The 27,986-nt window shown below is 52.5% G+C and overlaps 15 protein-coding genes across 15 annotated transcripts; 9 read left to right on the top strand and 6 right to left on the bottom strand.

The window, feature by feature from the left end:
- The first annotated feature begins 21 nt into the window (after positions 1–21).
- On the top strand, positions 22–2,195 carry V1518DRAFT_431766 (FAD dependent oxidoreductase). Its single transcript, XM_066906198.1, has 3 exons — positions 22–321; positions 378–691; positions 747–2,195. The coding sequence occupies exons 1-3, from the start codon at positions 96–98 to the stop codon at positions 1,812–1,814; spliced, it is 1,608 nt and encodes a 535-aa protein (XP_066761485.1). The 5' UTR covers positions 22–95; the 3' UTR covers positions 1,815–2,195.
- A 37-nt stretch (positions 2,196–2,232) lies between these two features.
- V1518DRAFT_431767 (uncharacterized protein) lies at positions 2,233–3,522 on the top strand. Its single transcript, XM_066906199.1, has 2 exons — positions 2,233–2,617; positions 2,672–3,522. Exons 1-2 carry the CDS (start codon positions 2,529–2,531, stop codon positions 3,345–3,347), a joined length of 765 nt encoding a protein of 254 aa, XP_066761486.1. The 5' UTR covers positions 2,233–2,528; the 3' UTR covers positions 3,348–3,522.
- Positions 3,523–3,591: 69 nt separating this feature from the next.
- On the top strand, positions 3,592–5,235 carry V1518DRAFT_175274 (Gtr1/RagA G protein conserved region-domain-containing protein). The gene is made up of 4 exons (XM_066900825.1): positions 3,592–3,857; positions 3,918–4,019; positions 4,078–4,192; positions 4,250–5,235. The coding sequence occupies exons 1-4, from the start codon at positions 3,784–3,786 to the stop codon at positions 4,937–4,939; spliced, it is 981 nt and encodes a 326-aa protein (XP_066761487.1). The 5' UTR covers positions 3,592–3,783; the 3' UTR covers positions 4,940–5,235.
- Position 5,236: 1 nt separating this feature from the next.
- V1518DRAFT_175265 (kinase-like domain-containing protein) lies at positions 5,237–7,377 on the top strand. The gene is made up of 4 exons (XM_066900824.1): positions 5,237–6,019; positions 6,084–6,168; positions 6,227–6,574; positions 6,629–7,377. The coding sequence occupies exons 1-4, from the start codon at positions 5,372–5,374 to the stop codon at positions 7,294–7,296; spliced, it is 1,749 nt and encodes a 582-aa protein (XP_066761488.1). The 5' UTR covers positions 5,237–5,371; the 3' UTR covers positions 7,297–7,377.
- A 1,426-nt stretch (positions 7,378–8,803) lies between these two features.
- V1518DRAFT_175303 (THO complex, subunit THOC1) lies at positions 8,804–10,739 on the bottom strand. The gene is made up of 4 exons (XM_066900827.1): positions 10,313–10,739; positions 10,135–10,253; positions 9,859–10,075; positions 8,804–9,803 (listed from the first exon to the last, which is right to left on the bottom strand). Exons 1-4 carry the CDS (start codon positions 10,575–10,577, stop codon positions 8,929–8,931), a joined length of 1,476 nt encoding a protein of 491 aa, XP_066761489.1. The 5' UTR covers positions 10,578–10,739; the 3' UTR covers positions 8,804–8,928.
- Position 10,740: 1 nt separating this feature from the next.
- V1518DRAFT_175290 (uncharacterized protein) lies at positions 10,741–11,539 on the top strand. The gene is made up of 3 exons (XM_066900826.1): positions 10,741–10,986; positions 11,047–11,207; positions 11,264–11,539. The coding sequence occupies exons 1-3, from the start codon at positions 10,891–10,893 to the stop codon at positions 11,307–11,309; spliced, it is 303 nt and encodes a 100-aa protein (XP_066761490.1). The 5' UTR covers positions 10,741–10,890; the 3' UTR covers positions 11,310–11,539.
- Positions 11,309–12,380, bottom strand: V1518DRAFT_412527 (ClpP/crotonase-like domain-containing protein). Its single transcript, XM_066903113.1, has 2 exons — positions 11,844–12,380; positions 11,309–11,782 (listed from the first exon to the last, which is right to left on the bottom strand). Exons 1-2 carry the CDS (start codon positions 12,298–12,300, stop codon positions 11,430–11,432), a joined length of 810 nt encoding a protein of 269 aa, XP_066761491.1. The 5' UTR covers positions 12,301–12,380; the 3' UTR covers positions 11,309–11,429.
- A 131-nt stretch (positions 12,381–12,511) lies between these two features.
- On the bottom strand, positions 12,512–13,602 carry V1518DRAFT_440544 (uncharacterized protein). Its single transcript, XM_066906416.1, has 2 exons — positions 13,068–13,602; positions 12,512–13,005 (listed from the first exon to the last, which is right to left on the bottom strand). Exons 1-2 carry the CDS (start codon positions 13,100–13,102, stop codon positions 12,591–12,593), a joined length of 450 nt encoding a protein of 149 aa, XP_066761492.1. The 5' UTR covers positions 13,103–13,602; the 3' UTR covers positions 12,512–12,590.
- Positions 13,603–13,756: 154 nt separating this feature from the next.
- Positions 13,757–14,676, top strand: V1518DRAFT_412531 (uncharacterized protein). Its single transcript, XM_066903114.1, has 3 exons — positions 13,757–13,872; positions 13,954–14,010; positions 14,069–14,676. Exons 1-3 carry the CDS (start codon positions 13,843–13,845, stop codon positions 14,531–14,533), a joined length of 552 nt encoding a protein of 183 aa, XP_066761493.1. The 5' UTR covers positions 13,757–13,842; the 3' UTR covers positions 14,534–14,676.
- V1518DRAFT_412532 (uncharacterized protein) lies at positions 14,528–15,732 on the bottom strand. Its single transcript, XM_066903115.1, has 4 exons — positions 15,413–15,732; positions 15,247–15,339; positions 15,045–15,186; positions 14,528–14,992 (listed from the first exon to the last, which is right to left on the bottom strand). The coding sequence occupies exons 1-4, from the start codon at positions 15,478–15,480 to the stop codon at positions 14,669–14,671; spliced, it is 627 nt and encodes a 208-aa protein (XP_066761494.1). The 5' UTR covers positions 15,481–15,732; the 3' UTR covers positions 14,528–14,668.
- On the bottom strand, positions 15,652–16,492 carry V1518DRAFT_412534 (uncharacterized protein). The gene is made up of 2 exons (XM_066903116.1): positions 16,451–16,492; positions 15,652–16,339 (listed from the first exon to the last, which is right to left on the bottom strand). Exon 2 carries the CDS (start codon positions 16,324–16,326, stop codon positions 16,099–16,101), a length of 228 nt encoding a protein of 75 aa, XP_066761495.1. The 5' UTR covers positions 16,327–16,339; positions 16,451–16,492; the 3' UTR covers positions 15,652–16,098.
- A 1,397-nt stretch (positions 16,493–17,889) lies between these two features.
- On the bottom strand, positions 17,890–19,119 carry V1518DRAFT_370363 (uncharacterized protein; the record flags this gene model as incomplete). The annotated part of the gene is made up of 7 exons (XM_066901319.1): positions 17,890–18,188; positions 18,236–18,323; positions 18,391–18,435; positions 18,483–18,548; positions 18,599–18,775; positions 18,828–18,888; positions 18,938–19,119. The coding sequence occupies 7 exons, from the start codon at positions 19,117–19,119 to the stop codon at positions 17,890–17,892; spliced, it is 918 nt and encodes a 305-aa protein (XP_066761496.1).
- Positions 19,120–19,226: 107 nt separating this feature from the next.
- V1518DRAFT_412538 (uncharacterized protein) lies at positions 19,227–20,772 on the top strand. The gene has a single exon (XM_066903117.1). It carries the CDS (start codon positions 19,325–19,327, stop codon positions 20,681–20,683), a length of 1,359 nt encoding a protein of 452 aa, XP_066761497.1. The 5' UTR covers positions 19,227–19,324; the 3' UTR covers positions 20,684–20,772.
- Positions 20,773–21,093: 321 nt separating this feature from the next.
- Positions 21,094–25,802, top strand: V1518DRAFT_412540 (ABC-2 type transporter-domain-containing protein). Its single transcript, XM_066903118.1, has 3 exons — positions 21,094–21,529; positions 21,578–23,876; positions 23,926–25,802. Exons 1-3 carry the CDS (start codon positions 21,239–21,241, stop codon positions 25,731–25,733), a joined length of 4,398 nt encoding a protein of 1,465 aa, XP_066761498.1. The 5' UTR covers positions 21,094–21,238; the 3' UTR covers positions 25,734–25,802.
- Positions 25,803–25,922: 120 nt separating this feature from the next.
- Positions 25,923–27,965, top strand: V1518DRAFT_412542 (arginine-tRNA-protein transferase). The gene is made up of 6 exons (XM_066903119.1): positions 25,923–26,151; positions 26,206–26,227; positions 26,280–26,449; positions 26,523–27,022; positions 27,096–27,532; positions 27,585–27,965. The coding sequence occupies exons 1-6, from the start codon at positions 25,985–25,987 to the stop codon at positions 27,705–27,707; spliced, it is 1,419 nt and encodes a 472-aa protein (XP_066761499.1). The 5' UTR covers positions 25,923–25,984; the 3' UTR covers positions 27,708–27,965.
- Positions 27,966–27,986: the final 21 nt, after the last annotated feature.

The following is a 27,986-nucleotide window of genomic DNA, read 5'->3' on the forward strand; positions in this document are numbered from 1 at the left end:
TCGAAGACTTCGTCCGACACTCTTCAGCCATTTCAGTTGCTGCCCCAGTGGTTACGGCCTCGCGAGCGTTCTCGAGATATTTTACGTCAATAGCAATGGCTCTGTGTGAGGGCAGTTTGACACCCAAGGCGGCGAAGAAGTCGGCCTGGCTTGATCCTCCTCCTGCTCTCAGCATGTACTGCTCCACACAGGCCCTCCCGTCCGAGGCCGACGTCGTGATTATTGGTGCCGGCTTCAGTGGCGTCAGCGTTGCATACCATCTGCTCAATGCTTATCCGAGCTTGAACGTCGTCTTACTTGAGGCAGGGTCTATTTGCAATGGTAATTGGGTTTCTTATATTGTGCGTTCCATTGCGGAGACTGACTGCGTATACAAGGCGCTACCGGACGCAACGGAGGCCATCTGCGTCCCGACCTTTACACCTACACGACGAGCGTTACCAAACAATACGGAGCCGAAGAAGCTGTTCGCCAAAACAAGTTTGAGCGCGCTAATTTCGATGCGTTGAAACAGCTTCTGGCTGAAGACGGCAAGGCGACGGAATGCGAGCTTGTCGACAACGGCGAGTGCTGGCGAGTATTTTTGACACAGGCGGAGTTCATCAATGCATTGAAGGAGCTGCACGCTATGCGCTCAAGCGGGGGAGATATTCACGACATTCGCGTGTACCAGCGTGATGAAGTCATGAGGGTAGGTACTTGTTGTGACGAGCAGGTATTGATCGTAGTACTGACAGCAATATTAGATTACTGGCATTCGAGGATGCTACGGCGCCATTGTTTCTCCTGCATCGTCCATCTTGCCGACAAAATTGGTCTCTCATCTATTAGAGCAGAGCTTACTTAAAGGTCTGAATCTACAGACTTATACCAGGGTGTTCAAGATCCAACCAAACAGCCCGAGCTTTTCGCCTTCGTCGAGCGCAGATGGAGAGCAAAATGTCGAAGATTACTGCTCAGTTGATTTATCGTCTCTCAGAATCACTCCTACCAAGACTTCTTATCTGTATGATATTACCACTTCGAAAGGCACTATCCTGGCGAACAAGATTGTCCACGCGACCAACGCCTATCTCGACACACTGCTACAATTATCTGCGGATATGCCGACTAAGCTGAGCCGAGCGGATAAGCTTGTTACGCCGGTGCGTGGACATGTTATTGAGGTGCAACCGCTCGGACCTCGCCAGAGCTTGAGCCGGGATCCTTCTCATAATATCACCAATATGAGCTTCAACGACGGCGGAGAGTACTTAATACAGCGACCAAACGGCAATTTGGTTCTTGGTGGCGGCCGAAGATTTGGTTCTAAGCAAGGAATAGAATCCTTTGACGCATCAGAGTCCAGTGATGGGATCGATCCGGCAGTCGATCTTTATCTTCGAGCATTCCTGCCGCAGACGCTTGGATTTGATTGCGGTCAATATCTCGGTACGGGTGCCTCTGAGATTTCTAACTTGCTGTCTTCCAAGAACTTCAAAGTGGTGAACCAGTGGACCGGTATCATGGGATTTTCGAGCGACTTGAACCCGTTTGTTGGAAGAGTTAAGTCATTTCCCATTCAGGGACAGGAGTACTGTATCGCGGGCTTTACCGGCCACGGAATGCCACGAATCTTCCTGTCTGCAAAGGCTCTGGTGCGAATGATTTTGATGAATGACGCCGACTACGTCTACGATTCGCAGAATCTCAGCGACCTTACGAAGGAGTTGAACCTGGAGACTGTCGACGGCACCGTCGAACTTCCGAAAGCGTTTGAAATTACGGACGAGAGAATCAGAAGGATCGCAAACTCCATAAAGACAACGAGCTAATCCCCATCACCCCCTAACTTTACTCAAAAGCGTCCAAATGGAAAGTTTCAGTTGTCTTGGTCCAAAAGCGCACTTTGTCTCATCCGTATTGCCTGTGTTACTAAAATCCTTGTCTGTATAGATTTTTTTTGTTCCTTGTCGTTTATTTGCGTTCCTAGTTTAATATTTTGGCGCTCTCTCGCGCAAGCTGGGAAAAAGAGGCATTTGAGGTATTGGAGGGATTTGCGCCGGGGAAGATCATCGCTTAGATTTTGCAAAGTGAAGATGGCATGCTGCGGAGGATCTGAGCCAGTCTGTATAGTTAGATAAAGCTTGATAAGCAAAGTAGTGGCTTGTCAACGTGGTATCATTCATCATGAGGCTCTCTCTCACAGAGCTCCTCTACCACGGCAACGCGACCGCGACTGCAGCTGCACGAGTCACGCGACCTGCGAGGTCCCAGCTCTCGGGTCCACGGTCCCTGCAACCACGTGAGCCAGCAGTGCTAACAGCTAACCTCATCCGGAACAAGATCCAAACGCTAAAATCAGAAGGGCTGTCATGTTTCGCGCAATGAGCTTGCGCCTGGCGGACAAGTCTGGCCGCGACGACCGCAGGGGCTGTCATCATTGTCATCATATATCCCCTCTTGGCTGCTGCTGCTGCTGTCGCTGCTCAAACGGACTCCGATTGTCGTCCTCACTCTCATTGTTGCATACTTGTTGACTCGAAATAATGGAATCGACAGAGCCAGTTTCAGCGCCTACTGCAGCTGCTGCGACGGCCGACACATCCGCGCCGGAGCCTACTGTGGTATTGCATTGGTAAGCTAACAGCCGCTGTACGCGTACTCTGATCATAGCTAACAGGGAGCGTAGGCTTGAAGAGTCGAGATCGCACCGCATTCTATGGCTTCTTGAAGAACTAAATGTTCCGTTTGCCATCAAAATCTACAGCCGCGATCCGCACACCCACATGGCTGGTCCGGAGCTGAAGAAGGTACACCCAAGAGGCAAATTCCCGGTAATTGAGGACAATGGCAAAGTTGTCGCGGAGTCTGGCTTGATTATCGAATACCTTATTGCGAAGTACGGCAAGGGTACTGTGTTTGACTGGCCCAAGACTGCGGATCAAGAATTTGACGTGAAGTACTACCTGCACTATGCGGAAGGCTCGTTCATAGCTACACTGCTGTTGCTAATCTTGACTGCGGGTATTCGTTCGCTCGGCATGCCTTTCTTTGTTCGCCCGCTCGTGCGCCTGATCACCGAGAAAATCGACGGCGCGTTCGCCAAACCCGATGCGATCGAACAGTTGACATTCTTGGAGGACCGATTGAAGGAAAACGGGACTGGGTATTTTGTTGGCTCTGCGCTTAGCGGGGCGGATATTATTTTGATATTTCCTGTGCAGTTGTCGATTAGTCTCGTGGGCATGACGAAGGAGCAGTTCCCAGTGCTATATGAGTGGATGGAAGCTATGGAGAATCGCGAGGCATATAAGCGGGCGAACAAACGTGTGTTAGAAACAGGATTTAAGGGCAAGTTGGTTTAAGGGTTGTTTGGATATTTGGCAGATCCGGTGTTATAAATGTGTGATCGTAACGACTAGGTTGATGTTGTAAGGGAGATAATGAATTAACCATTTGGAGTGGTAAATTCACTCTGCGTACATTGCCCGATGTCTCACAAGATTAAGCCAATGTAAGCTTGCTTTGCAAGGAATAGCTGCCTAACGAAATCTCATGCGTCATAGCAGAACGCGTTGCGTGCGTGTTGTGGGTGTTTGAGAGATTCTCAACATGCTCATCCTTATCACGTGCATCACAGAGTCGCGATACAACACGCCGCGATACAGCACGGTCGGGCCGGCTGTTTCTACGGACTCACGACGACTAAGTCTTAAAATTCAGAGCCCTTGAAAGTCAGAGACAAACATCACTTGCAAGCGTGCAGAGTTAGGTTGCTGGACAGTTGACAATACCGCGGCGATGTCGGCGTACATGGACGATCCAGCCGTCGAGGAGCATCCGAGACAGAAGATAGCGATATTAGGGCCACGAAAGTATGGCTTTCCGTGAAGTAAATGACTGCAGTGATATGAGGACTGATAATGGGTATGCAGGAGCGGAAAGTCATCGATATGTCAAGTTTTGTTCAACAAGATGCCTGCGCTAGACACCATTTACATCGACAGCACACTCACGCCTACAGAGTACACCTTCAGGTATGCTGGTAGTCAGATGACAAAATGATGACTGAGACGCAGATTAACGCTTACTTAGTGCTTTTGTTGATTTTACCATCATTGAGCTACCGTACTCGGAGGACGAGGACACTTTTCAGTACCAAGACACTCTAAAGGAGTGTGCTTCATTAATATACGTCATTGATAGTCAGGTAATACCATCATTCTGAGCAGTTAGCTTAATGGTATGCTAATAATTGGACAAACAGGCTGGATATCACGATGCCGTCTACAACATGCAATTTGTGATCGAGCAGGCGATGCACGTACGGCCAACAATCAACATCGAGGTTTTTGTTCACAAAGTCGACGGTCTCAGCGAAGACTTCCGATTCGACCAACAGCGAGTGATTAGCCAACGGGTCACCGACGAGCTGATGGATAGCGGCTTCGTGAACGTGTCGCTGTCGTTTTACCAGACTTCCATCTACGACAGCACGATCTACGACGCTATGTCGCGGGTGGTGCAGAAGCAGATACCGCAAATTGGGACGCTGGAGAACCTACTGAACGTGCTGTGCCAGCACTCGGGAATCGACCGCGCTTTGCTGTTTGATATCAAGTCCAAACTGTTGGTGGCAGAGGATGCCAACTACATGAGCATGCCAATGTACGAGGTCAGCATAGACTTCATCGACATCACAATAGGCATGAACAGTCTGTACGTGTCCGACAAGCGGCTTGCAAACTCGGCGATCGAGAATGGGTCGGAGCCGCGGCGGCAGCTCGCAGCGACGTCGCGAATGAACAATGGCGACGTGCTACATCTGCAGCAGATGGTGAAAGGGCTCACGCTGGTGTGCCTTGTGAAGTCGGACAGCCTGCCAAAGATCGCGCTGGTAGAGTACAATATCGAGCTGTTTCGGGAGGCGATGGAGCAGTTGTGGATGCTTGGATAGCGCCTGTAGGGGCGGCGACACAACTACAGGAGGTAGCTTATTGTACAACAAGACATGGTCTACAGGCACACGACATCTGCGGGTGCCAGACAGTGACGGCCACGACGAGCACAACCAGGCGCCGTGCTCTAAAGTGTGAGCGTTTCAAGGCATGTTGATCTGGGGGCTGCGCGTGGCGCAGCGTGGCGCATACGTTACAAAGGCCTTGTGCTTGGCTTACTTGCTGACTTCGTGCTGGCGTCTGCGCCTGGCACGGGCTGGCACGTACGCGGGTGTGGCGCAGGCGGCGCCCCGTGCCGCCCATCGCGGACGGGCTCCGTCGACGTTCTTGTCACTCGCCTGAGGCATAACTCCCCCAAACCACCGCACCCCATGTCTGATCGCGACCACCTCTACTAGAGCAGCTTCCGCACCCGAGACGTCGCCGCCGCCATGACGTCCGCGCTGGCGCTTCCGCGCGCGCCGCCCCAGAAGCCCCTCGTGTTGTCCCAGCAGCAGCACCAATCCCCGCAGCAGCAGCAGCAGCAGCAAGGGCCGCCACCGCCGCCACCCAGTCGCCCGCGACGGCGCAAGCGATCGCCGAACTGGGACGAGTTCTACCGTAATGGATATCCGACCGACATCATCACCATAGACGACGATACGCCGCCCCTGTCCACGCACCTGGGCATCAGCTCCGATTCATCTGCCGTCGCATCTCGCGCCTCGGCAGCGTCTGGCTCACTCTCTGCCTCCGCCTCCTCCACTTCCATCTCTGGTGCTCCCCCCAGTATTGGCCGCACCCACTTCAGCACAGGCGCCACAGTTACGGCTACGACTGCCACACAGACCAATGCGAAGCTCTTCGAGGTGGATACCCTTAGCTCGAAGATGACCGTCAAGCGGCGTCGCTATCCTGCGCTGGCTGACGTGGCGGATCTCACATACGCCAACATGCACTTGCAGGCATCAGGCAATGACGCGTCTCCTGCATCATTTAACGGGTCAGCAGACATCGGCAAACGGCGAAGGGTCGACTACTACGTGCCCAAGAAGCCGGTAAAGAAGGCCGAGGACATCGTGGTCAAGACGGTCCATGATGTGAGTTTTCGCTTCGCTTTGTTTTCCTGGGGACTAATCGCTAACATGCCGTGTCATCATGCAGCCTTTTGGTGCTCGCGTGAATAGCAAGATCGACGACGATGACGGTCATTATATCATAGTCCCGGACACCGATCTGACCTCGCGATGTAAGTCTTGATTTCGCCCCGGTGGCAAGCGATCTACGGAGCGCTAACCTGGTGGCAGATAAAATCACGAAGCTACTAGGACAAGGTACTTTTGGGAAAGTCGCTGCCGCATACGACAAAGAACAAAACAAGTACTGTGCCATCAAGATTATCCGTGCCGTGCAGAAGTACCGGGACGCAAGCAGGATCGAGCTGCGAGTGCTGCGGACACTGTCGATGTATGACCAGCAGAATCTCAACCGATGCATACACCTGCGGGATTGCTTTGACTACCGGAATCACATATGCATCGTAACCGATCTGTTGAGTATATCCGTCTTCGACTTCTTGAAGGCAAATGACTTTTCGCCGTTTCCGTTATCACATATTCAGCGATTTGCAAAGCAGCTGCTCACCAGTGTTGCTTGTAAGTTTTTCTGAGCTTTTCTATGTTACTATGTTTAGACTAACGTTTCTATAGTTTTGCACGAGCTGAACCTCATTCATACCGATCTCAAACCAGAAAATATTCTTTTGGTGGATAACGGATACACAAACTATCCTTGCTCTAAGCGGAACGGTGAACTTCGGCGAGTCCTTAACGATACAACGATCCATCTGATCGATTTTGGAAGCGCGACGTTCGACGATGAGTACCACAGCTCGGTCGTGTCGACACGACACTACAGGGCGCCAGAGATCATTCTGGGCTTGGGCTGGTCCTTCCCGTGCGACATGTGGTCGATTGGTTGTATTCTAGTAGAGTTCTACACCGGCGAGGCGTTGTTTCAGACTCATGACAATATGGAGCATCTCGCGATGATGGAGGTCGTCGTTGGCCGCCAATTCGATCGTGCTATTGCAAAGTCAAGTAATCGGCAAGCGCAGAAGTACTTCCTACGGAATGGACGGCTAGATTACCCCAACGCGCAAACTTCAAAGACGAGCAAGAAGTACGTGAAACAGATGAAGACACTCGACGATACAATTGCGCCTACGGATGCGTTCCACAAGCTCTTTCTCGACCTTCTTCGGAGGATCTTTGTATACGATCCAGCCAAACGATTGACAGCGAAAGAGGCGCTCGCGCATCCGTGGTTCCGTGAGTCGATTTTCGATGAGGGTTCTTCTAGTTCCGGCGCCCGATAAAATATGATGTGCTTCTATTGTTCGGCTTTTGGTTGGTGGTTTTCGGGAAGAGACGGCGGCATGGCTGAACGTATTTTTCATGGGTCCTCTGTTTACTTTGTTTGTACTTGGAGCTAGTGGCGGAATATTGGGTTCGGTTTAGGTTGTCGTGCGTATCTTCTATGCTACAGTTCTTTCACCAGCTCGCTCAGAAACAAAGTTCGTGCACTGCTGCGCGTATTCAAGAAACTGGTATGATCACGCAGGCCGATGCACGCTACCGCAGGCCCAGATATAAGGATGTGGCAAATCAAGGGACTCGTTTTATCATTTTTGTTTCATTGTTTGTACGTATCGTTTTATGTCACTGGTTGTCGGATTTGTGCTTGTTAACGTCCTTATTTGCTTGCGTTGTTCATGTTACGTACGCTTTCTGTGGTTTGCTTTGACTTGTGATCTTGTTTATGCGTAACGTATGGAGTTGATCGCTTATATTGTTGTCTATTATCACTACTGTTTCAAATGGTTGGCGCGAAAATAATGTGATTTGAAAGATTGTCTGTTTTCTTTTTTGAATGCGAAGGCTGGATGGATGGAAATATCGTTGGTGTTACACTCATTTTGTATGCACGCGTGTGTGTGTATGTTTGTTAATTGGCAATCTAATTTGTCGTGGTTTAATTCTATTAAAACCAGAAGGACATAACAGAACTGCCCACTACGGTCTGGTGTAGTCGTGGCGAGTTAGCGAGCGCGATTGTTGATATAGCGTTTGTGCGCAATCCTGACGCGCTCCACCGGCGCGCGTCGCGCGCCAATGCTATGACACGACAATTTACAGCATGGCGACCGACTATCTATCCAGTTTCCGTGCGTTCTCTCTTATTCCGAAACAATATCACATGCATGGTCAAGCACGTGACAGACCTCAGTACATCTCTGGGGGTTTTTCCAGCCGTAGGAACTGTTTTAAGCTGATTTGGTCATCTTCGCGAGGCTCGAGCACAGGGGTATCATTGAGCGACTGAATTGAAAATTAGCCAGTCAAAAGTACCCCATTTCTCGCTGCTTAATCCTCGCCTGACAGCGGGTTAACGAGCAGATTGAAAATGCGTCTGGCCCATTGTTGAGCAGGTAATACGACACAGCGAGAGTTGAGAGAGATGAAAGCAGTCATGCCCAACGGCGAACCGCAGACAGAGAAAGGAGAGGTGGTATGGGATCGAGGGAGGAGGACAAGAAGGAGGATGGGCAGGTCAGCGGGAGGTGGACAGTTCGGGTGGGGACGAGACTGTCTTTGTGCGGGCGGTAACGAGTGGACTTCGGCGGTGATGCAAACGCGACTGACTGAACCCGGCCCCAGTCACCGGTCACTGCTCCCCTCAAGCCTCCCAACCCCGTGAATGCCTCACGGCCTGAGCTTACAGGCCGGCTCCTCGCTCATACAGCTCAGCACTCAAACCGCCCGTCCTTCGACCCGCTGCTTGTTCCTGCATCGGCTGATCTATGTAGATATAGCAAACGCCGGCTAGTTAGCCTGTTGATAAATGAACCCTGGGGAGCCACACTTTACTGCTTCAAGCGATCATGCAGGATTTAACAATCTATTCGGTCTGAACTCAAGAGTCCCAACGATGACGTGATAAGGAGCTGTTATCGACCTTTCGACTTGACCCACATGCCCTGTGTTCTCGCCGCCCGCAGTGCTCTCCATTCTTTTGATGACGCGAGTTCTGTCTTCTCCTGGCCTGCATTCTCCTCTTGTAGCTCAGCAAATGTTGGAGCAGAAACCTTCTCTGCCGCCTTCAACAATTCTATGCCTGTCTTTGTTCTCTGAATCTTCGACATCGATGCGATGCCCATCGAAAACACATGCGGTCGTTTGACACCGCGAAGCTTTGTGCTTTGGTCGGCCGTGGATTTCAGCTCGTCGTTGGTCACCTTAATGATCTCGAAAGACGGAGTGTTCTGTTCCTTCCATCGCTGCCAGTTGTGATCGCGAGTAACGACGATTTTAAGTGACCGCGAGAACGCATTGTCCGCGCCGATCACCGCGCCGCCTGTTCGCGCGATGGATCCCTGTATCTCCTCAAGAAATTGTGAGAACTCTGGACTGATATTCGACGCGTATATCAGACTCTTGTTAACAATCGGGGCACGACCGCCGGTGTTCTTCTGATTCTGCAAAAAGTCGCACAGGAAGTAAATCTGACTGTAAATGGTCTTGCGGAATACCGAGTCTTGTAATTCGAGATTAAACAGAGCTGGGCTGGTGTGCCACTTCGGACTGAATGAGATTTTCTCCACTTGCGTCCCAGCCGCGGTCACGTCAGATGGAACCGTCTCGTCGCCGGATAATGCCATGCTTGCAATCAGCATTTCGCTGACGGATTTCACGTCTTTAAGCTCTTTCAGAATGACGGTTAGGTCGTCCTTGAAAATTCGCTGCTCTTCGGGATGAGAGAGTAGCTGCACGGGATCCATAAATGTTTTCTGGAGTCGCCAAAATCTGCCGTAGACGTCGGCTTCTACAAAGGATGTGTTAGCAATATGATGAGGTCCACAGCTAACACAACAGCTTACCTTCATTGTCAGCGCTATGGTCCCATTCGGTAACGTTGTCTGTATCAAACTCGCCACGTTGATTCACGCCAGATCGTTCACTCAACGGAAATGCTTTACCCAGCAAAATCAGAATACGACCTGCAAAGGCGGAATGATGAGTTTTCGACAGCCTCCGTAGCAGCGAATTCAAGAATCTGATGAGATCCGTTCCTGGCTTTCTAGCGCCATTTAAATTCTACCAAGAAGTTAGCTGGTTGTCACATATATGCAGCAGCGATCTCAGTCTTCGCTCACCCTAGCTATCCTCGTTTCTCGATGTTCCAAGAACGGCCAGAACGACAGGCAAAAATCGATTGTTTCGATCTCGAAAAGGTCTTCCAGAAACTCGTAGGTGACTCGAAAATCGCATAGTCCTGATTGTCCAATGTTAACACCGTCTCGCACGTACCGCATTGTAGCACACTTTACTCGCCTTGCTGGCTTAACACCCAAATTAGGTCAAGTAGGTTGCACAACTTCTCCAATTTCGCGCCAAGATCTTGAATCAACGAGTAGCTGTACAGAACTTTCTTGCCATCCAGCTCAAGGACCTCCACAAACGTCAAGTTCGACTCGCCCAACCTCTGAACGCCATCCAATATCTTCTTCTCGAGCGGCTTGCTTGTTTCTAGCGGGCGCTCAAGAAAGTCTTGCCGCGGTGCGATGGAGTCGACAAGGTCTTGGATTGTGCTGGCCATTGTGTGCGGTCAAGCGCCGAGTCTGCAGACTGGGTCCCGCAAAATAAAAGTAATCCTCTTTCCTTGGTGAAAATTATGACGACGGATTATATCGATCCCGGCATATTGCGAGCTGGAACTTCTGAAAGTTAAGGCGATGCTCCCGTAGTCAGAAGCGTATTGGTTTAGGGCTCCCCAACTAAACCATCTTGCGGTTCACGAGTTAGCGAAATCTCGAAGGTCCCGAGTCAACCCTCTGCTACTTGTCGTATTCAGTTGTCAATCGTTCCCAGCTGCTCCACGTGGCGATCTCTTGAACTTAGCGTCTGCCGTTATGGACCGTGATGGCGACGCCAACGATGACTCTATCCTGCAAATGACTCGCGCATTTGACCTCATGGTCAAGGACATTGCCGATCGCATAAGCGCTGTGAGTTTGCATTTGACTGCAAGCTGATCACTACGAGCAGAGACTGATGCGAGACAATAGTTAATGCAACAAACGTGCGACTCGGCAGAAAAGCAACACGAGCAGTGTGTGTCAATCGCGGAAGACGCGGCGTTCAAGATTGAAGGACTAAGGAGTACAATGAGTCGATGCGACGAGTTGGAACTAGAGTTTTCAAAGATCAAACGGATAGCTGAAATAGTGTGCGTGCTGACCTCTCTCGTTGTTGTGAACTTGGAGTTGACTAACTGTGCTGCAGTAAGGAGTTCAGGAACCGAGTTGTCAATCTGGAGAATATAATCTAACCGGGAAGGGTGGGATAATGTCATATATTTGGATACATCAGCAAGAACACCATAATGATAGCCAGCTTTCAATCAACGGTCGAACCCCAGCACTTCGATTGCACTACGCGACAAATGAGATTACATCTTGGCTTTCAGAACTGCGAGCCTGTCAGCCGTCTTCCTCTTCTCGTTCTTCATATCTTCTCGTAGTACGTGCTCCTCGTCGGCGTCCAGAGCAATGCAGTACTTGATGATGTCGCGCCACATTTCCTTCTTCAGCACGCCGTACGACGGCGATTTGCATAACCTGACAAGTCCCTTCTCTTTGATGAATGCGTCAACATCTTCCAGCACGCCTTTGGCATCAACAAGACCGTAGTCGAGCGCCATGTCCGCGGTGTAGCGAGTCGCCTCAAGAACAGTTTTCTGGTAAGCTTTCGGAGTGAGCTTTTCGCGGAATATGGCAGACATCGGTGCTTTAAGTGGAGCACCTAGGACGAAGATTGTTAGCAATGGAGTGAAGCGGGATGACTATCAGTTGGATAAACATACCAAACTCAAGCTCGTTGAGACAAACGAATCCTCTGCTTGGATTCATGATTCTGTAGTCCTGGCACATCGCCGTCATAAGACCCCCTGCGAACGCATGTCCGTTGATCATAGCAATACATGGAGTGCCATATTCCAAGAATCTTTTGAACAGTGGATACAACGCCTCGTTCCAGAATCCGGGTGTGTCGGTCGCCAACTGTAGATCCAGTCCGTTGGAGTAAAACTTCGGAATCGCAGACGTCGTCACTAACGGGAGCTTCTCAACGGACAAGAGTTCCGTTTCGATTATATCGAGAGCAAGGAGGAGAGCACGACACAGATGCGGCGTGAGCCTGTTATCTGGTGGAGCAGCAAACGTGAGTAAGTAGAACTGGTTCGACGGCGCCTTCGAGATAGTGACGGAGCCGCGATCCCGATCCTCATACACTGCTAGCACTATCGGCAGAACAGGAGCCATGATGAAAGTACAGAACACTTCTGTAGCTCCAAGAGCATTATATGTGACAGGAAAGTGTACGGCAGAGGAGATTATCTGAGGTCATTCGGACCAGCGCGGCTTCCCCACACTTTCATGTAGCGGCCTCGGCAGACGGCTCAGACTTTACATCAGCATGACATCATAGGTCATCGCCTTCTCCGCCGCGCCCACTGAAGTCTTCAAATCAGAACTAGACATCCAAGACTTATATTACTGCTGCTACCATGTACATGCGTACACTTCAAATATTACAATGTGACCAATGATAATTAGATCACATCAGGGCGAGTGCCCCACCAGTTCAGGACGGCTGAAAGACCGACGGTATCCAGGAAGTCGCTGGCGACCTTGATCAAGATGTAGTCCAAAGGACGCTTCTCTTGGAAGATGCTGATAAAGGCGCCCGGAAGTGAGCCAACGGCAAACAGCAGTATTCCTAAGTAACAAGCACCCTTTTGCGTAATGGTTCCGGTGGACTGCAAGATCGATGCGACTGCGTAGGTCTTGGCAGCGGAGCCAATGAGTGACGAGCCCCAGACGGCCACCGCGCTGGCATTCTCCTTGGACTTTAAAAACTCCTGCGGGGTGTCAGCGCTCTTAGCGCGGTCGTATGCGGCGCCAAAGACGGGTGCCGCGAGAACTAGTTGCGAGCCCTGCGTGAAGATGGTGCCGAGCGCGATCGCACTGTGCAGTGTGTTAGACTAATCGACAACCACTAAGGCTAGAATTGAAAGTAACCAGCGTACCTAGGAGTGACAGAGGGAAAATATTTCAGCGACATTTCAAGTTGGTTGGAAGGCAGAAAAATATGCGATTTCAGTGGAACAAGCAAGGGGGAGAAGGCGGACGAATCGACGTCAGGAGGATCAACTCAATCTTATAGCAAAGACGGCAGCCATGACTGCATGCGTGTCTCGATGACATATCGCCGTTCGGCGATCCGTGACGTTAATCGAATTCTTACTGCTGACGATCTGCGATGATCATCTACATGTCCCATACAAAGTCTAACACTATACGTGCTATAGCACGTGTTGCATGATGGCACAACAACTCTAGAAAATTAACGAACCGCAGCTTCACAAGGAGGGGGAATCACAGTAGAGAGCCCAGCATGATCAAGCAACAAGGAGCAGCACACAGAATCCAGTGACGTAGGCGGGGTGAAAGCACAGAGATCAGCATGAACCGCCAGCGCTGAGGAGCAAACTGGCGGGGAGAATGTGCGACGGACAAAACTGCCGACGCGACGGGGGTTCTGTCGAGGCCTGTGTTCGATCGCTGGCGTGGAACGAGTTAACGCATCGATCGAGAGTTGGGACTTCGATTTTGAGTTTACAGACCGAGGATACACGTGATTATAATCACGTGATTATGACATTGGTCGCTCACAACTGCGCACTGTGATTGGCTGGAGCTTTAGACTCGTCTTGTTCTCCCACGCTACGACCTTCACCAGACAAGTACAACAAAAACCACATTTGTCCCTCCACAGTTCGGTCTCGACTGCTCTTCATCACAATGTCTGGAGGTCCGGTTCCTATTGCCAAAGTGTGTATTATCTGTCTATTTGAATGTTGTCGTGAGACGACGAAGCGAGGAAGAACTGGCGCAACTGACTCCTGACTTCAGAAATACACCCTACGGTCAGTGGGCATATATGAGAAGATTCGGAAACTGCTCGTCCTTGTATGCTTCATTTACGTGAATGTTAGCCTGTGGAGTACGAATTTTGATGATTGTAAAGGTACCTAACCGATCGACCGGTAACCCCATCGTCCCCCTCTACCGCAACCCCTCCACCGGCTCCCGTGAGGAGGCTAAGACTTACACCGACCCCGTCACCCTTCCCGCAGCCGATATCGCCGACAACCAGTACTACACGCGCGACGTGCGTCGCGCATACCCGCGGATCGCCAGCTACAGTCAAGCCGAGATCGGTGGCCTGCTGCTGTATGGTTCCGCCGCGACCCCCAGAATCGCCAAGGGTGAGGTCGGCGAGAAGGCGCTTACCACTGTTAAGACCGGGGCACTTAGCCTGACTGATGCTATAAAGGCGGTTCCCACCGAGGTTGTGTTCGGTGAGGTCCTCGCCAAGGACGGACAGCCGCCATTTCCGGCGCGACTGACCCAGAAGACAAGCTGGAGACTCCTGACCGAGGAAGAGAGTGGCATGTACAGCGACAAGTACCCTTGCCGCACCTTCACATAGAAATTCGGTGCTGGAGTTGGCTCATTTATACATATCTAACACAGTACATTGTCACAACTATTCATATAGACATTTGGGCTCCTCTATCATATTTATGCGTATCCACAATATGCGAAGTAGCTATAGTCATCCGTGTCATGCCGTTGCCATCTCTAACTGCCGGAACTCCACCGTGGTCGCCTCCAACGCGTGCGTCTCGTACTCCATTATCAGGGGTGTGATGACGGCGCTGTGAATGACCAGATCTGCCTTATAAAACAGTTCGACAGCAGAACTGCTTGTAATTACTGACGTCGCCATCTTCTCGTAGGCGTCGGAGAGAATAGTGCACAACGCAATCACGACTTCTTCTATGTCGACTTCAAACGGAACAGGGGTAGATTTCAGGTACAGAAAACTCCTGTTCAAGTCTGGCGTGTGCTTGCTTCGAGATGATTTGGATAGTCTGAATAGCCGAGTCTATGAACATATTAGTAGTAGGCTCCACAAGCAGATAGTATGAAGAACGCACCCGCTCCGGTTTACTAATATTTATGGCTGTGTGTGCTTCGTACTCCGACAGGAGCAAATCCAACGCTTTAGCATATTCATACCCCGTAGATAGATCCAGTATTTGCGCAACTGATAACCCTAGTATCAGATAGTCTGCAGCTCTAAACCCAGGTCAGTATTTGTCCCATTTTCATCGATATAACCCGTTCCCCTGAACATACGTCTTCGCGAACTTTTGCTGCTCGAGGCCCGAACCGTTGGCCCCGTCTTTCGAAAGCAGTACTGTATTTAAAAAGAATACATTGCCGAGACACCTATTCGTAGATTTTTAACATGTCGAAATGTACATATAAGCACAGTTCACGGCTGGTGAATAGGGTCACTTACGCTTGTCTAAGGAGCTGAAGCGTCCCCTTTCGCTTTGCAGCCAGCTCCTGCACCTCCGCAGCCGACATGGTGAGTCGAAATATAAGTCGTTATATCCACTATGCTGTTCTTCTAAGTCGTCTTCAGTATGACTTCCGGGGCCTATACAGACAGGTTCCTCCTAGACTGTCGGCGGAGAGTTAGAGTGGCAGATTAGACCACGAAGGGGTTCCCGTTGGGAGTTCACGTCGTCCGTGAGCAGCTAAGAGTAAACATCACATCTCCTACAGCACTCGCACACACGTAACACCACACGACGAGCTGTGGCAAGCGAACTATGCAGAGCGATTCTCAAGCAGCGGGTCCTGGAGCTGATGAAGGTTGATAATTCAAGTTGGACGATATTTACGACTTTGGTAAAGCCGGAGGGTGCAAATCAGTCAAGGTCCGCGAACTATTCAGGAATGCAATCCCTGAATCGTGCTCATTGTCAGTCTGAAACTTGCCAATTCATGTATCTCAACTCGTTTCGGTCTACTCCACCGATAGAGTAAATATAAAGACTTATCCGACAAGTTGGGCGTCATGCAAGCCGTCTTCTAGCACGACTGCGTCGACATGTTCGGAGAGCACGCAACTTCTTCCTCTGTTACACTTCCCTCATGCAGACCTCACATGACTACCAGATGCTGCAGTTAGCATCAATATCAACGACTGCCGAGCACTGGAGACAATGTATTACTGATATTTAGCTGGCAATTGCGTCTGCTCTTCGTCGACAGCCTTCGGAGGCGGTGGATCAGGGAGATTGGGCGTACCGCTATAAGAGGCATTGTGACTAATACCGACGAATCACTGCGACTTGTTCCGATTATGTATATTACCAGGATTGCGCGCATGGATGCCGAAGAAACTATGATGCTGGAAATCCCCATATTCTCCGCCAAAGTAAGAACGAGCAGCTTGCTATTGATACCTGCATCGCTTCTCGACATATTGCATTGATGACTGTGGAGAAATATTGAAGATTTTTGCTAACGGACTGCTTTGCCGCGACAGTCTCAATCTTCGCCCTCGAAGAGACCACAACCCCCCCCCCCCCCCCCCGTCGCAGTCGTAGCAACATCGGCCGTTGTAATTGTTGCAGTTTCTGCCGTCACGGCTATTCCGGTATCGCAGTCGCAAGGGAAATATACTCCGCTCACAATTCGACTCCAATCCGTCCGCCCGCTTCCTAACATGCCAACGATCACAATGGTAGACCTGAGCACATCGTCGACAACAAATAGCATGCAACCGCGGCCAAGCTCTGCGCGCCATAGATCTAGGGGAACTCGTTTTGTTCACAAAACAATGAAATCTATGTGCTGGACACCAAGAGAGGTAGCAGCAACTCCGTCTGCATCATCCAGGAGAACATTGAATAACTAGTATATTTAGATCATGTAAGAAATCGTGCTGGCAAGCATAGAGACTATTATGTTGGACTGAGGGGTGATACTATCGCCCTCTCTTCAATCGCCACCCGCTGAGGACACAATCACACTGAGCAGAGAAAAGACCTCATTGTCCAGATCATCTTGAGAAGCACCTGCAACAGCAAAAACGTGAAGTAGGTAAGGAAATCCCATCATCTGGATCATCAATAGAGTGTCAGCAGCACAGATCTCTCCGAGCAGAGAAGAAACTCCGCGATCTGCACCCGTCCGCATCGGCGCTTGCGCAGCCAATCGCCTCGATTAGAAAAGAAATTCTGTCATTCGGCGTATTCACTATGGCGTCGATTGTGGCCAACACCAGCCACGAATCTCTGCGATTCAAACGCGTCCGAATCAGCACGAAACGCGAGCGAGTACCAAGCGCAGAACGAGTGAGAGACTCAGCAGGATGCCATATCCTTACGCAGCGGCTCTGATTCTAAACAGGATAGCCACTCCGGTAGAAGCGCCTGGTCTGCACAGGCGCCGCTTGGACAGAGGTGAGCCCGCTACAGAGGCATAAGCCCGAACGGCCAGGGCGGGGAAGACGAGGAGATATTCCGGACAGCGCACTTGCGATATGCGCCACATTTTCTACTTGAAGAAAAAGGTGCGGTTCGCGGCGATGTATTGGCTGATGACGCGCGAGGTGACGGATACATTTCGCGTGCCGTTTTGTACCGCTGACCAGGTCGTTGTGGACACAGACAACACCGCTGCATGAGAAAGCAATAACAATTCAGCCAGCGAGGTTTTCGTCGCAGGGTGTGCGCTCCTCTATTGGATTGGGAGTCAGACGAGCGAATTTGCGAGGCCCGCAGGATGTAGAGTTTGTGACGACGAACGCGCCGTCGGACTCGCAGCCGCCTCCATCGCATAGCTTGCCACTTCTGCCGTTCTCGCAGTCGACTTATTCTGAGTTAAAGCTGAGTTTAATCCAGAGCTTCAGTCAGAGTCTCAGCCAGGTAAGTTATTGAACGGGCTCTGCGTACATGCGTAATGGACAATGAAATTGAGGTTCTAAGATGTACCATCTTCGCCCCTGCTGACAACCCATTCCGCGTTGCCGCTCTGCCGTGGCAACTGCTCCTGCGTAGCTGTAGGCCTCTCTCGACCATCCGTGTATGCTGCAAATTCACGCTGCTCCTGCTCGTCCTCAATTTTCAACTCTGCGATTTCAGAAGCAGAACAGGTATCGCGCAGACTCTCGGTTATGGATCTTAAAGTCATGGCCAGTTCTTGTTCGGAGATGAGGTTGCGTGGATTGCTTGGGCGACCGGGACGCACATAGCGCGGTGTCACGTCGGCTGCGCCTTCCACTACATGGATTAGATATTGGAGATAAGACACAGGTGTATATGCGTACCAGAGAATGCAATCACATACGACATCTTCTTGCCCCATCCTGTTTGGTATATGGTCGGATTATCCCACGCTGCTTCGCAGGCGTCGACCTTCTAAAGATTAGTTGTGTCGCGTTGGAGAAGGAGGAGGAGCAGGAGGAGAAAAGAAGAGACGTACGTGAACCCAGCGCTTTTGCGCGAAGGAGTAGACTTCAGTCGAGACCTGCATCCAGTTAGATGCCGCACAAGAAAGAGAGATGATGTACGTACATGGTCTTCCTTGATCCAGACATAGCGTGCCCGCGATCCAAGCGCCCGACAAAGCATCGTGAAGCACTGCGTCAGATTAGCACTTCAGCAACATCAGAGTGTATGACGAGGCTCACATTAGCCCACTCGCCGCAACGCCCTTTGCGGGTCGTCATAAGTTTCCGTGGACTGTTGTAGCGCGGAAAACGATGGACGTGGTTGCAGGCCGGGCAGCTGAACAGCTCAACCACGCGCGCACCGTTAGCGCGGTCTTCTGGGGTTAGTTCGCCGTTACCGATGCCGCGGGTCTTAGTCTGCGTAGGATTAGCGAGGAGCACGAGAGGAGGATGCGAACGGAGTACGGACGCGGCATTGGGGACATGGCGGATCGCTGCCTACCCAGACGAAGAAGTCCTTCTTGAACCATCTATGGAGTTAGCATATGTAAATCAACGAAATTTCGGAGACGGACGTACTTCAACATGGCCCTGATAAGGTGATCCTGGGTACCCCATTCTGTGTCCTGCTCGCTGGCGGCCTCGGCTTCAGCGTAGAGCTGCTCGAGCGGCATCTGCGTGAGCGCGTAGTCAAGCAAGTCCGAGTCCTCGTATACCAGCGGCTGTTCGGCGGTCTTGCAGAGGATGTCTACAAACAGCATGGCGGCGCCGGGGGTTAGTGTGGCGGAGGAAAGTGCGTGTGTAGAGCCAACGGAGCTCTCCGCAATATTGAAGTGCGTACGTTCTCCCGAGCTCGAGCTCTGTCAAGGGTGACATAAGCGCCACGAGACCCGCAACGGACTCAGCAGCGGCTTGCTGTGCGCATGTGCCAGCGAACACGATCACACGGATTGCACGGCAAGAGTGATGGTGCTCTCTATCGAAGACCTGCCGGCGGAGGTGTTGCAGTGCGTGGCTGCGGAGCTTGCAGACCGCGATCTGTGTAGCTTTCTCACCACGTGTCGGTCGATCCACGCGACGCTGGCGCAGAACCGCTACAGCTGGCGCGCGCGGTTCCTGAGCGTGTTCGACGCCCCGGTGTTTTTCACGCGGGAGCGCGGCGAGGAGGAGGAGGAGGAACAGGAGCGAGTGCTGACCGACCAGAAGGCAATTAAGGAGCGCGAGGTACTGTACGACTTTGGCGAGAGCTACAAGCAGCGGCGGCGTGTGCTCGCACGCAGCAGCGTGGACAGCGAGGACCTGGACACGATTGTGTCGATGATAGCGGAGCACTCAGGGCGGAACTGCTATCTGATCGAGAAGTCGGCGTTGCCACATGAGTTTGTCCAGCAGACGCCACGTGCGGGGGAGAATGCTGCGGGCCCGAATCAGGACAAGTTTCTGAAGCTGCATCTAATCAAGTCAATCATCGTGCCGGGAATGGGGTTCCCGGGGATCCCCGCATCGCCGCTGGACCCGATCTACCGGATTGTGTACGACTCGCCGCGACATCCGCTGTTCCACCCAGTGACGCGCATGCCGCAGCTGTACGTGGTGGCAGCGCTGGTGACGTTCTGGCAGATGATGAATGTCCAGAGCGGACTGCGCAAGTTCCGTCGCGGGTGGGATCCGATTGAGACGCTGGGGCAGGGAGGGCGGAGGTCGGCAGTGGGAGCTGTGCCTCCGCTGGCGACGCTTGAGCGAGAGACTACGACGGAAGCGATGGCCGACGACAGTTCCGTGTGCTGGCTCGGTGACTCGGGACAAAGCAGCAGCGGCCGATGGATGCCGGAGACCGAAGAGGAAGAGAAGGGCGACAACAGCATGGGGGACGACACAAGCAACGTGTTTCTGGGAGCGTATGCGTTTTTCAACTACTGGGACTTTGAGCTGTTCAGGAGCGCGCCGCTGAGCTCGGAGGCGCGGCGGTCGATCATCGGGGATATTGTGGACTGGCATCTGGATGTGCCAGAGCACTTCAGCGGGCCGATATGCTTGTGGAGCACCGGGACGTCGCACCAGCTGACGGGGGTGACGGAGCAGCGGCGGTCGATCGTGGAGATCCGGCCGATAGAGACGCCGATTATGGGCGTGCGCGGGTGGGCGGAGTTCTACATGCGGCGGTTGGAGTTCGAGGTGGAGCAAGACTACTTCGAGGAGCAGCGGTGGATCCACCAAGCGGTGATGCTGCCGGGGAGCAAGGCGGTGGTCGGGCGGTGGCGGGATGGGTTCGACGAGGATACGGAGCGCGCGGTAGAGGGCCCGGTGATCTGGATCCGGCAGTAGTTGCCGGAGTAGGAAATAGGCGTTCAGATATTTGTTTTGGCGAGGCCGGTAGCATAATACACCTTGGTGTGATTGGTCATTGTCGTTTATCACAACCGCCGCGCGCATCGTGGAGGCCTGCGCTGTCGGCCGACACGCCTTCCGCAGTGGGCACGCGCAAGCGCACGCGCTGTCGGCCGGCAGTGCTGCCCGCCACGGCATGGCGTGTCGCGCCCTGCATGCGACACGCAGCGCCGCGATAACGCCTCCCGCCGGCCATGCTTTCATTAGGGCTGCGCCAGCGCGGTGTGTCGCGCCGTGTCGCACACCCCTGGGCCGCGCCTGCCCGTTGGAGCCTAGCGCGGAGCGACTTGGCTCAGGGCCCTCGACACAGCGCAAGCGCGTCGCGCTCCGCCTAATCCACAGCAACGCACAGCGCAGTGCGCACTGCCCACGGCACAGGCCGCTCGCCGCTCGCCGCTGCTTATATAACTCCGTCCTCCTCCTCCCCACACTGCGCGCGTGTATATAGACCGCCCACTGGCCTCCTCTGCACACTCCTCCCGCCAAACCTCCATGTCTGGCTCCGGCACGCCCGCGAACCTCCGACCGGCCGTCGAGGACGGCCGTTGGGGCGAGGACCAGGCCGGCCCCGGCGTGGACATCGCGGTCGCCCAGCTCGAGTTCGAAGAGCTCCGCCGCGAGCTCTCCCGCGTCTCCGCAGTGCGCACTAATGCGTCCACCGGCGTCGAGTCCCAGCTCGGGTCCGAGGCCAACCTTGGTGAACAGCCCCCCGTCTTTGACCTCGAGAGCTGGATTCGCAACGACACCGCAAAGGACCGCCAGCATGGCGTCCATCCCAAACGTGTGAGTCTCGCATTGCTGTTTGCGTCTGCCTCTAGCTGACTCGTCCAGATTGGCGTCTCCTTTCGCAACCTGTCCGTCACCGGCCTCGACGCCGGCGCCAACATGGTCTACACCTTCACCGACGCCATTATCTTCAACATGGGTGGCTTCGCACTCGACCTCATCCGCACAGCGCTTCCCATTCTGCGGCCAAAGCCCCGCGTCAAAAAAATTCTTCACGACTTCACTGGCCTCGTTCGTGCCGGCGAGATGCTCCTCGTCCTCGGCCCGCCTGGCTCTGGCACCACCACCTTCCTCAAGGCCCTCACCAACAAGCGCAGCGGCTATGTCTCCGTTGACGGCGACATCCTCTACGACGGCATTGACCCTAAAGTTGCACACGAGCAGTTCCGTGGCGAGATTGTCTTCAACGACGAGGACGACCGCCACTTCTCTACCCTCACCGTCGCTCAGACCCTCCGCTTCGCGCTCAGCCTCAAGACCCCACGCACTCGTCCCAACGACGAGACCGAGGCCCAATTTGTCGAGAAACTGCTCGAGCTTTACATCAAGATGTTTGCCATCGAGCACACTGTCAACACTTTTGTCGGCGGCGACTCCAAGGCTCGCGGTGTCTCTGGCGGCGAGCGCAAGCGTGTCTCAATTGCTGAAGTTCTCGCCAACCGGGCTGCCATTGCTGCATTCGACAACTCCACTCGCGGCCTCGATTCCTCCACCGCAGTCGACTACATTCGCTCGCTCCGCGTCCTCACCAACGTCACCCACTCCACCACCATCGTCACTCTCTATCAGGCAGGCGAGGGCATCTACAAGGAATTCGACAAGGTCTGCTTGATCTACTCCGGTCACCAGATTTTCTTTGGTCCCGCCAATGAAGCCCGGCAATACTTTGAGGACCTCGGCTTCGAAGCTCCTCCCCTAATCACCACTGCCGACTTCCTCACCTCCATCACACAGCCCCGCCATCGTCAAATCAAAGCCGGTTGGACTGCCAAAGTTCCTCAGACTCCAGAAGAGCTCGAGGCGGCGTTTAAGGCGTCGAAATACTATGCGCAGGCTGTCCATGACGTCGACGAATACGAAGCCGAGCTGCACCGCACCCAGCACGCCTCCGCGGATCTCTTCACCAAAGCAGTCACAAACCAGCGGTCAAAGGCCGTCGGTAAGAGATCTCCTTACACGGTTTCTATCTTCAAGCAAATACGTTACCTCATCCAGCGCGAGCTGCAACTCCAATGGCAGGATCAGACATTGCTGAAAATCAAGCTTCTCAACTCCGTCACCATTGGCTTCATCATCGGCTCGCTCTTTTACAACACCTCAAATGAGACCAAAGGTGCCTTCAACCGCGGCGGTATCATGTTTTTTTCCGTTGTGTTTAACGGCTGGTTGCTGCAGGTCGAGTCCGGCAGCACCATCCTCCAGCGTCCGCTGCACAACAAGCATCGTGGATTTGGCATGTTCCGGCCGGCCGCTCTGTCCGTCGCCAAAACCATCTCGGACCTGCCTATCGTAATTTCTCAGATCCTCATCTACCTCATCATTGTCTACTTTCTCGCTGACCTGCAGCGCACTCCGGGTCAGTTTTTTGCATACTGCCTCTTTGTCATCGTCACCACTGTCACGCTCATGTCTTTCTACCGCTTCATCGCTGCGTTTTCAAACAACCTAGACGCCTGCTTACGGCTTGTGTCTTCCTGTTTGAACGCGCTTGCATTCTGGACTGGCTACGTGCGGCCTGTCTACAAGATGCCATGGTGGTACCGGTGGGTGTACTACATCAACCCCATCACTTACGGCTTCGAGGCACTCATGGCGAACGAGTTTCACGGACGCGAGATGCTGTGCTCTTCCGATCAGCTGGTTCCCGCAATTGACGGTGTCAGCATCGAAAACCAGGCTTGTACGCTGCCCGGATCCGTCAGCGGAAGCAAGTACGTCAATGGCGACTCCTACATAGAGACCGAGTTTCAGTATTCTCACGCCCACATGTGGCGCAATCTCGGTATCTTGTTTGGCTACTTTGCATTCTTCCTTGTTGGTCAAATGATCTTCTCGGAGATTTTGACCTATGACTCGTCCTCTGGTCAAGTAAAGCAGTTTGTCAAAATGTCGACCACCATCGAGGATGACGTCTCGGCCTCGTCTTTGTCTCAAGATGATGACAAAATTTGCGAGAAAAGGGGCAAGGAGGACAAGGAGGACAAGGAGTCTACCAGGGGAGAGTTGTTTACCTTTCGTGAAGTCAATTTCACTGTGCCAACTGCCGACGGCGACAAGCAGCTACTACATGACATCGAGGGCTACGCCATGCCCGGAAAGCTGCTTGCTCTCATGGGACCGTCTGGTGAGTATTTTATCATGTCATTATTCACCGACACAACTAACACTCGTAGGCGCCGGTAAAACGACACTGCTCAACACGATTTCCCAGAGAATGCGTATTGGCTACGTCTCTGGTGACTACCTCATGAACGGCTACCCTCTCCCCGTCTCCTTCCAACGAACTACTGGTTTCGTCGAACAGGCAGACTTACACGAGGCCAAGCAGAGTATCCGTGAAGCGCTTCGTTTCTCTGCTCGTCTCCGCCAGCCCGCACACGTGTCGCTTAAAGAGAAGTACGACTACGTCGAGGAGATCATCCGGCTTTTGGAACTCGGTCCGATCGCGGATGCCATTATCGACGTTCCTGGTAGTGGACTTTCGGTTGAAGAACGCAAGCGCGTGACTATCGGCGTCGAACTTGCGGCAAAGCCTAAGCTTTTGTTCTTGGATGAGCCGACTTCTGGTCTGGATTCTGAGGGCTCTCTTTCGATTGTGTCCTTCATCCGCCGCCTCGCTATGGAGACTAATCTCGCGATGATTTGCACGATTCACCAGCCATCCGCTATTCTGATGTCGAAGTTCGACTCGCTGCTGTTGCTGGCTCGAGGCGGAAGAACAGTTTACTTCGGTCCCATCGGCGACAACGGAAATAGTATCATCGAGTATTTCTCGCGCAAAGCGCGGCCGCCAGAATTGGACTCCAATCCTGCAGAGTACATTCTGGAGGTCATCGGCGCGGGCAAGTCTAGTATCGATTGGCCAAAGACGTGGATCGAGTCGCCGGAGTTTATTGAACGAAAAAAGGAAATCGCGGATTTGATCGATAGTCGTAAGAAGATGACGATCATTGCGGACGCGGACGACGGGAGAGAGTATGCAGCTCCACTGTTAGAACAGATTCGGGCGGTTACGATGAGATTGTGGTTGATCATCTATCGCACGTCGAGTTTAGGATACTCGTTTGTGTTTTCAGCGCTTGCAACCGGATTAACGGCTGGTGTGCTGTTTTTCCAGAACGACGCCTCAATTCTCGGCATGCAGTCTCGTATTTTCACACTATTCTTCACTCTGCTTGTTATCATCCCTGTCGTCAACTCGCTTGAAATCAACTTCATTTTCGCGCGGGACTTGTACGAGATGCGTGAGCGCAATTCGAAGGTGTACTCCTGGGTCGCACTAGTTACCGCATACCTCGTCGTGCCGTTGCCCTACATGGTTATCATTTCCGTGCTCTTCTTCTTCCCCATGTGGTATATGCCCGATCTGGGCACCGGCACTTCGGCGGCGGGATACGGATACTTTATGATTCTGCTGATGCAGCTTTGGCATTCTGCCTCCGCGATCGCGCTCGGCGCGTTTGTGCCCTCACCCGACGCTGCGGGTGTTATTAACCCGTTCTTTTTCGTGATCACGCAGATTATCACGGGCATCACGATCCCCCAGTCCAGCATGAACGGGTTTTACTCGTACTTTATCTACTGGGCGAACCCAGTTGCGTATGCGATCAGAGGCATGGGTGTCGTTGCAGAGCATGGCGTGGAAGTCACGTGTACGAGCGATGAACTTGCGATCTTCACCCCTCCTGCAGGATACGCTTCTTGCTCAGACTATGCCGGCGCGTGGGTGGAGTCGTCGACCTACGGAAAGCTACTCAACCCGAACGCGACGGAGAACTGCGAGTTCTGCCAGTACACTGTCGGTGACGACTACTTGCGCGACCTCGGCTGGGAGTACTCCTCACGCTGGCGAGATCTGGGACTGTATATAATGTTTACTGGCGTGAGTTTCGTCGTGCCGTATTTCGCGTACTATATCGCGCGGCAGATGGATTGGAGCAGGTTCACACGGCCGTTCAAAAATATCAAAAAGGTTTTCTAGAAATGTATTTTTGGGTATTCTTTGTTGCATTTGGATTAAAATCATAGCTCAATTAATATCTTACTGATACTTTGTAGGAAGTAGATGCGCTTGAGGACATACAGAGATCTCGCGCGAGTCGCGCGTACTTGCGTACAGCAGTTTGTCAGTGCTGCGGCTCATCCATAGCATTCATAACCAGGTCTCGCATTTCTCCCTCCTCTCTACTCCTCCCTCCCGCGCCCCGTTGACTCAAGACAGCCCGAGCGACAATGATTTTGAAAGGTGCCCCGATTTCTGCATTTGATGCCGGCGCGTACACATACAACCGGCATTGTGGATACTGCGGAAGCAAGGCCGGTAGCGCAACTTTCTCATTTGGGTATGAGTCCCTGACGGTCGAGGATTACCAAGAGCTTATGGACCGCGGATTTCGAAGGTACGCTTCTGCTGTTTGATTCCTAATCGAATCAAGCTAAATTTGTCCGAATAGATCTGGAAAGTACTTGTACAAGGTAGGACGTTGTGCGAACTTGTGCGGGGAGCGTGCCGCTAACTATGCCAAAGCCGGACTTGTTGAACTCGTGCTGTCCGCAATACGCAATACGGCTCGCGGTAGCACAGTTCAAGCCATCAAAAGAACATCGGCAAGCGATTAACCGGTTTAATCGTTTTGTGCTGGGCGAGGAGTACGAGAACGCGTTAAAGAAGTACGCTCCTGGGAATGCTGCACTGGGGTATGTTCTCTTGATTCACGGGAGACGTAATAGGGGCGCGAGAGGATGATGATGCTGATAATGATGAGTATAGTAAAGGCAAGAATAATCAGCAGTTTGATCTGGAAACGGCGATTCACAGATGCGAAACGACATTCCTACCGCATGACCTCCCCTCCGCCACCCCCACCCGTCCCGCGCATTCCTTCTACGTAACTATTGTCGCTCCCGACTTCACCGCCGAGAAATTCGCACTCTTTTCACACTACCAGCAAACTACGCACCACGACAAACCGAGCGAGATCACGCCGTCTTCGTTCACGCGGTTTTTGTGTGGCCGGCCATTCGAGCACGGTATGCCGGATGACGAAGTCTACGCCGCTGAGGACCGCGGGCGAAGCGGGCTGTGGCATCAGATGTACTATCTCGACAGTGAGCTAATTGCCATGGGCGTGCTTGATTTCCTGCCAAATACGGTGTCGAGTGTGTACTTCATGTACAGGGAGGAATACGCGAGATTCAATCTCGGGAAATTAAGCGCATGTCGCGAGGCAGCATTGGCGCTCGCTATCGACAAAGAATTTTACCACATGGGTGCGGTAACCCCTTCCGGCTCCCCCCCCCTCCTCACTCGTGGCATCTCATGTCAGCTAACTCCTGTGTCTAGGATTCTATGTGAACAGTTGCCAAAAGATGAGATACAAAACCCAATTCGCACCGTCCGAGCTCCTCGACCCCGAAACCTACATATACCACCCTGTAGAGAAGTTCAACTCGCTCTTCACCAAATCAGAGTATGTGTCATTTGCAGCCAACTGCAAAGTCCGGAGTCCCGAAGCAGATGCGCAAAAAGGCGCATTGTGGCGGCGTACAGAGGCGCGACGGAAGCGGATGCAGAGCGACGGAGAGGAGATGCAGGTTGATGAAGATGAAGGAGAGAACGACGAAGATGGCGAAGAGGAAGATTGGAGCAACGTCAAGGCGAAACCACTGTTCCAAACAACCATGCCAGGGATCATCTCGTCAGAGGAAGTCAGCACAAAATTCAACCCGGGAGACGTATTGCTTTATCTCTCGCGGCAGCAGGAAACGCTTACTTTCGATGTATGTGCAGCTGCCCCCTAATGACTGGTCGACTTGCTAACAATCTGTTTAGCTGATCACCCGGTTAACAATGGGCACACAAGTGAGACTCCTATCGCGCGTGAAAACGTCGCTATACGAACTCGCAGCGTCGGTGGGTGTCGAACTGGCGCAGCGCGCCGTTGCGGTGCGATAAAGTCGAACACAGATCGAGGGATGGAGGGTGAGGTTTATGTATGCATGATAGGGTGTTTATTTGGTGTACATATTTAGGAATTTCATTGCTCTATTTTGGTTTGAGAAGGAGGTCTTCGGTGTGTCTGCTACGGACGATAGACATGTGCACGTCCCGCGCATCGAAGCTAAACCCTGCTAAGATCGCGCAGTACGCCCATCGCGAAGCAACAGAATGCCTACAACTGCTTCGAGTTTTTAAGCATTGGGTTGACGGTACAGTACATCTGATCATATTGAT

Source organism: Limtongia smithiae, assembly GCF_038497785.1.
Source record: "Limtongia smithiae strain NRRL Y-17922 unplaced genomic scaffold V1518scaffold_2, whole genome shotgun sequence".
Lineage (NCBI taxonomy): Eukaryota > Fungi > Ascomycota > Lipomycetes > Lipomycetales > Lipomycetaceae > Limtongia > Limtongia smithiae.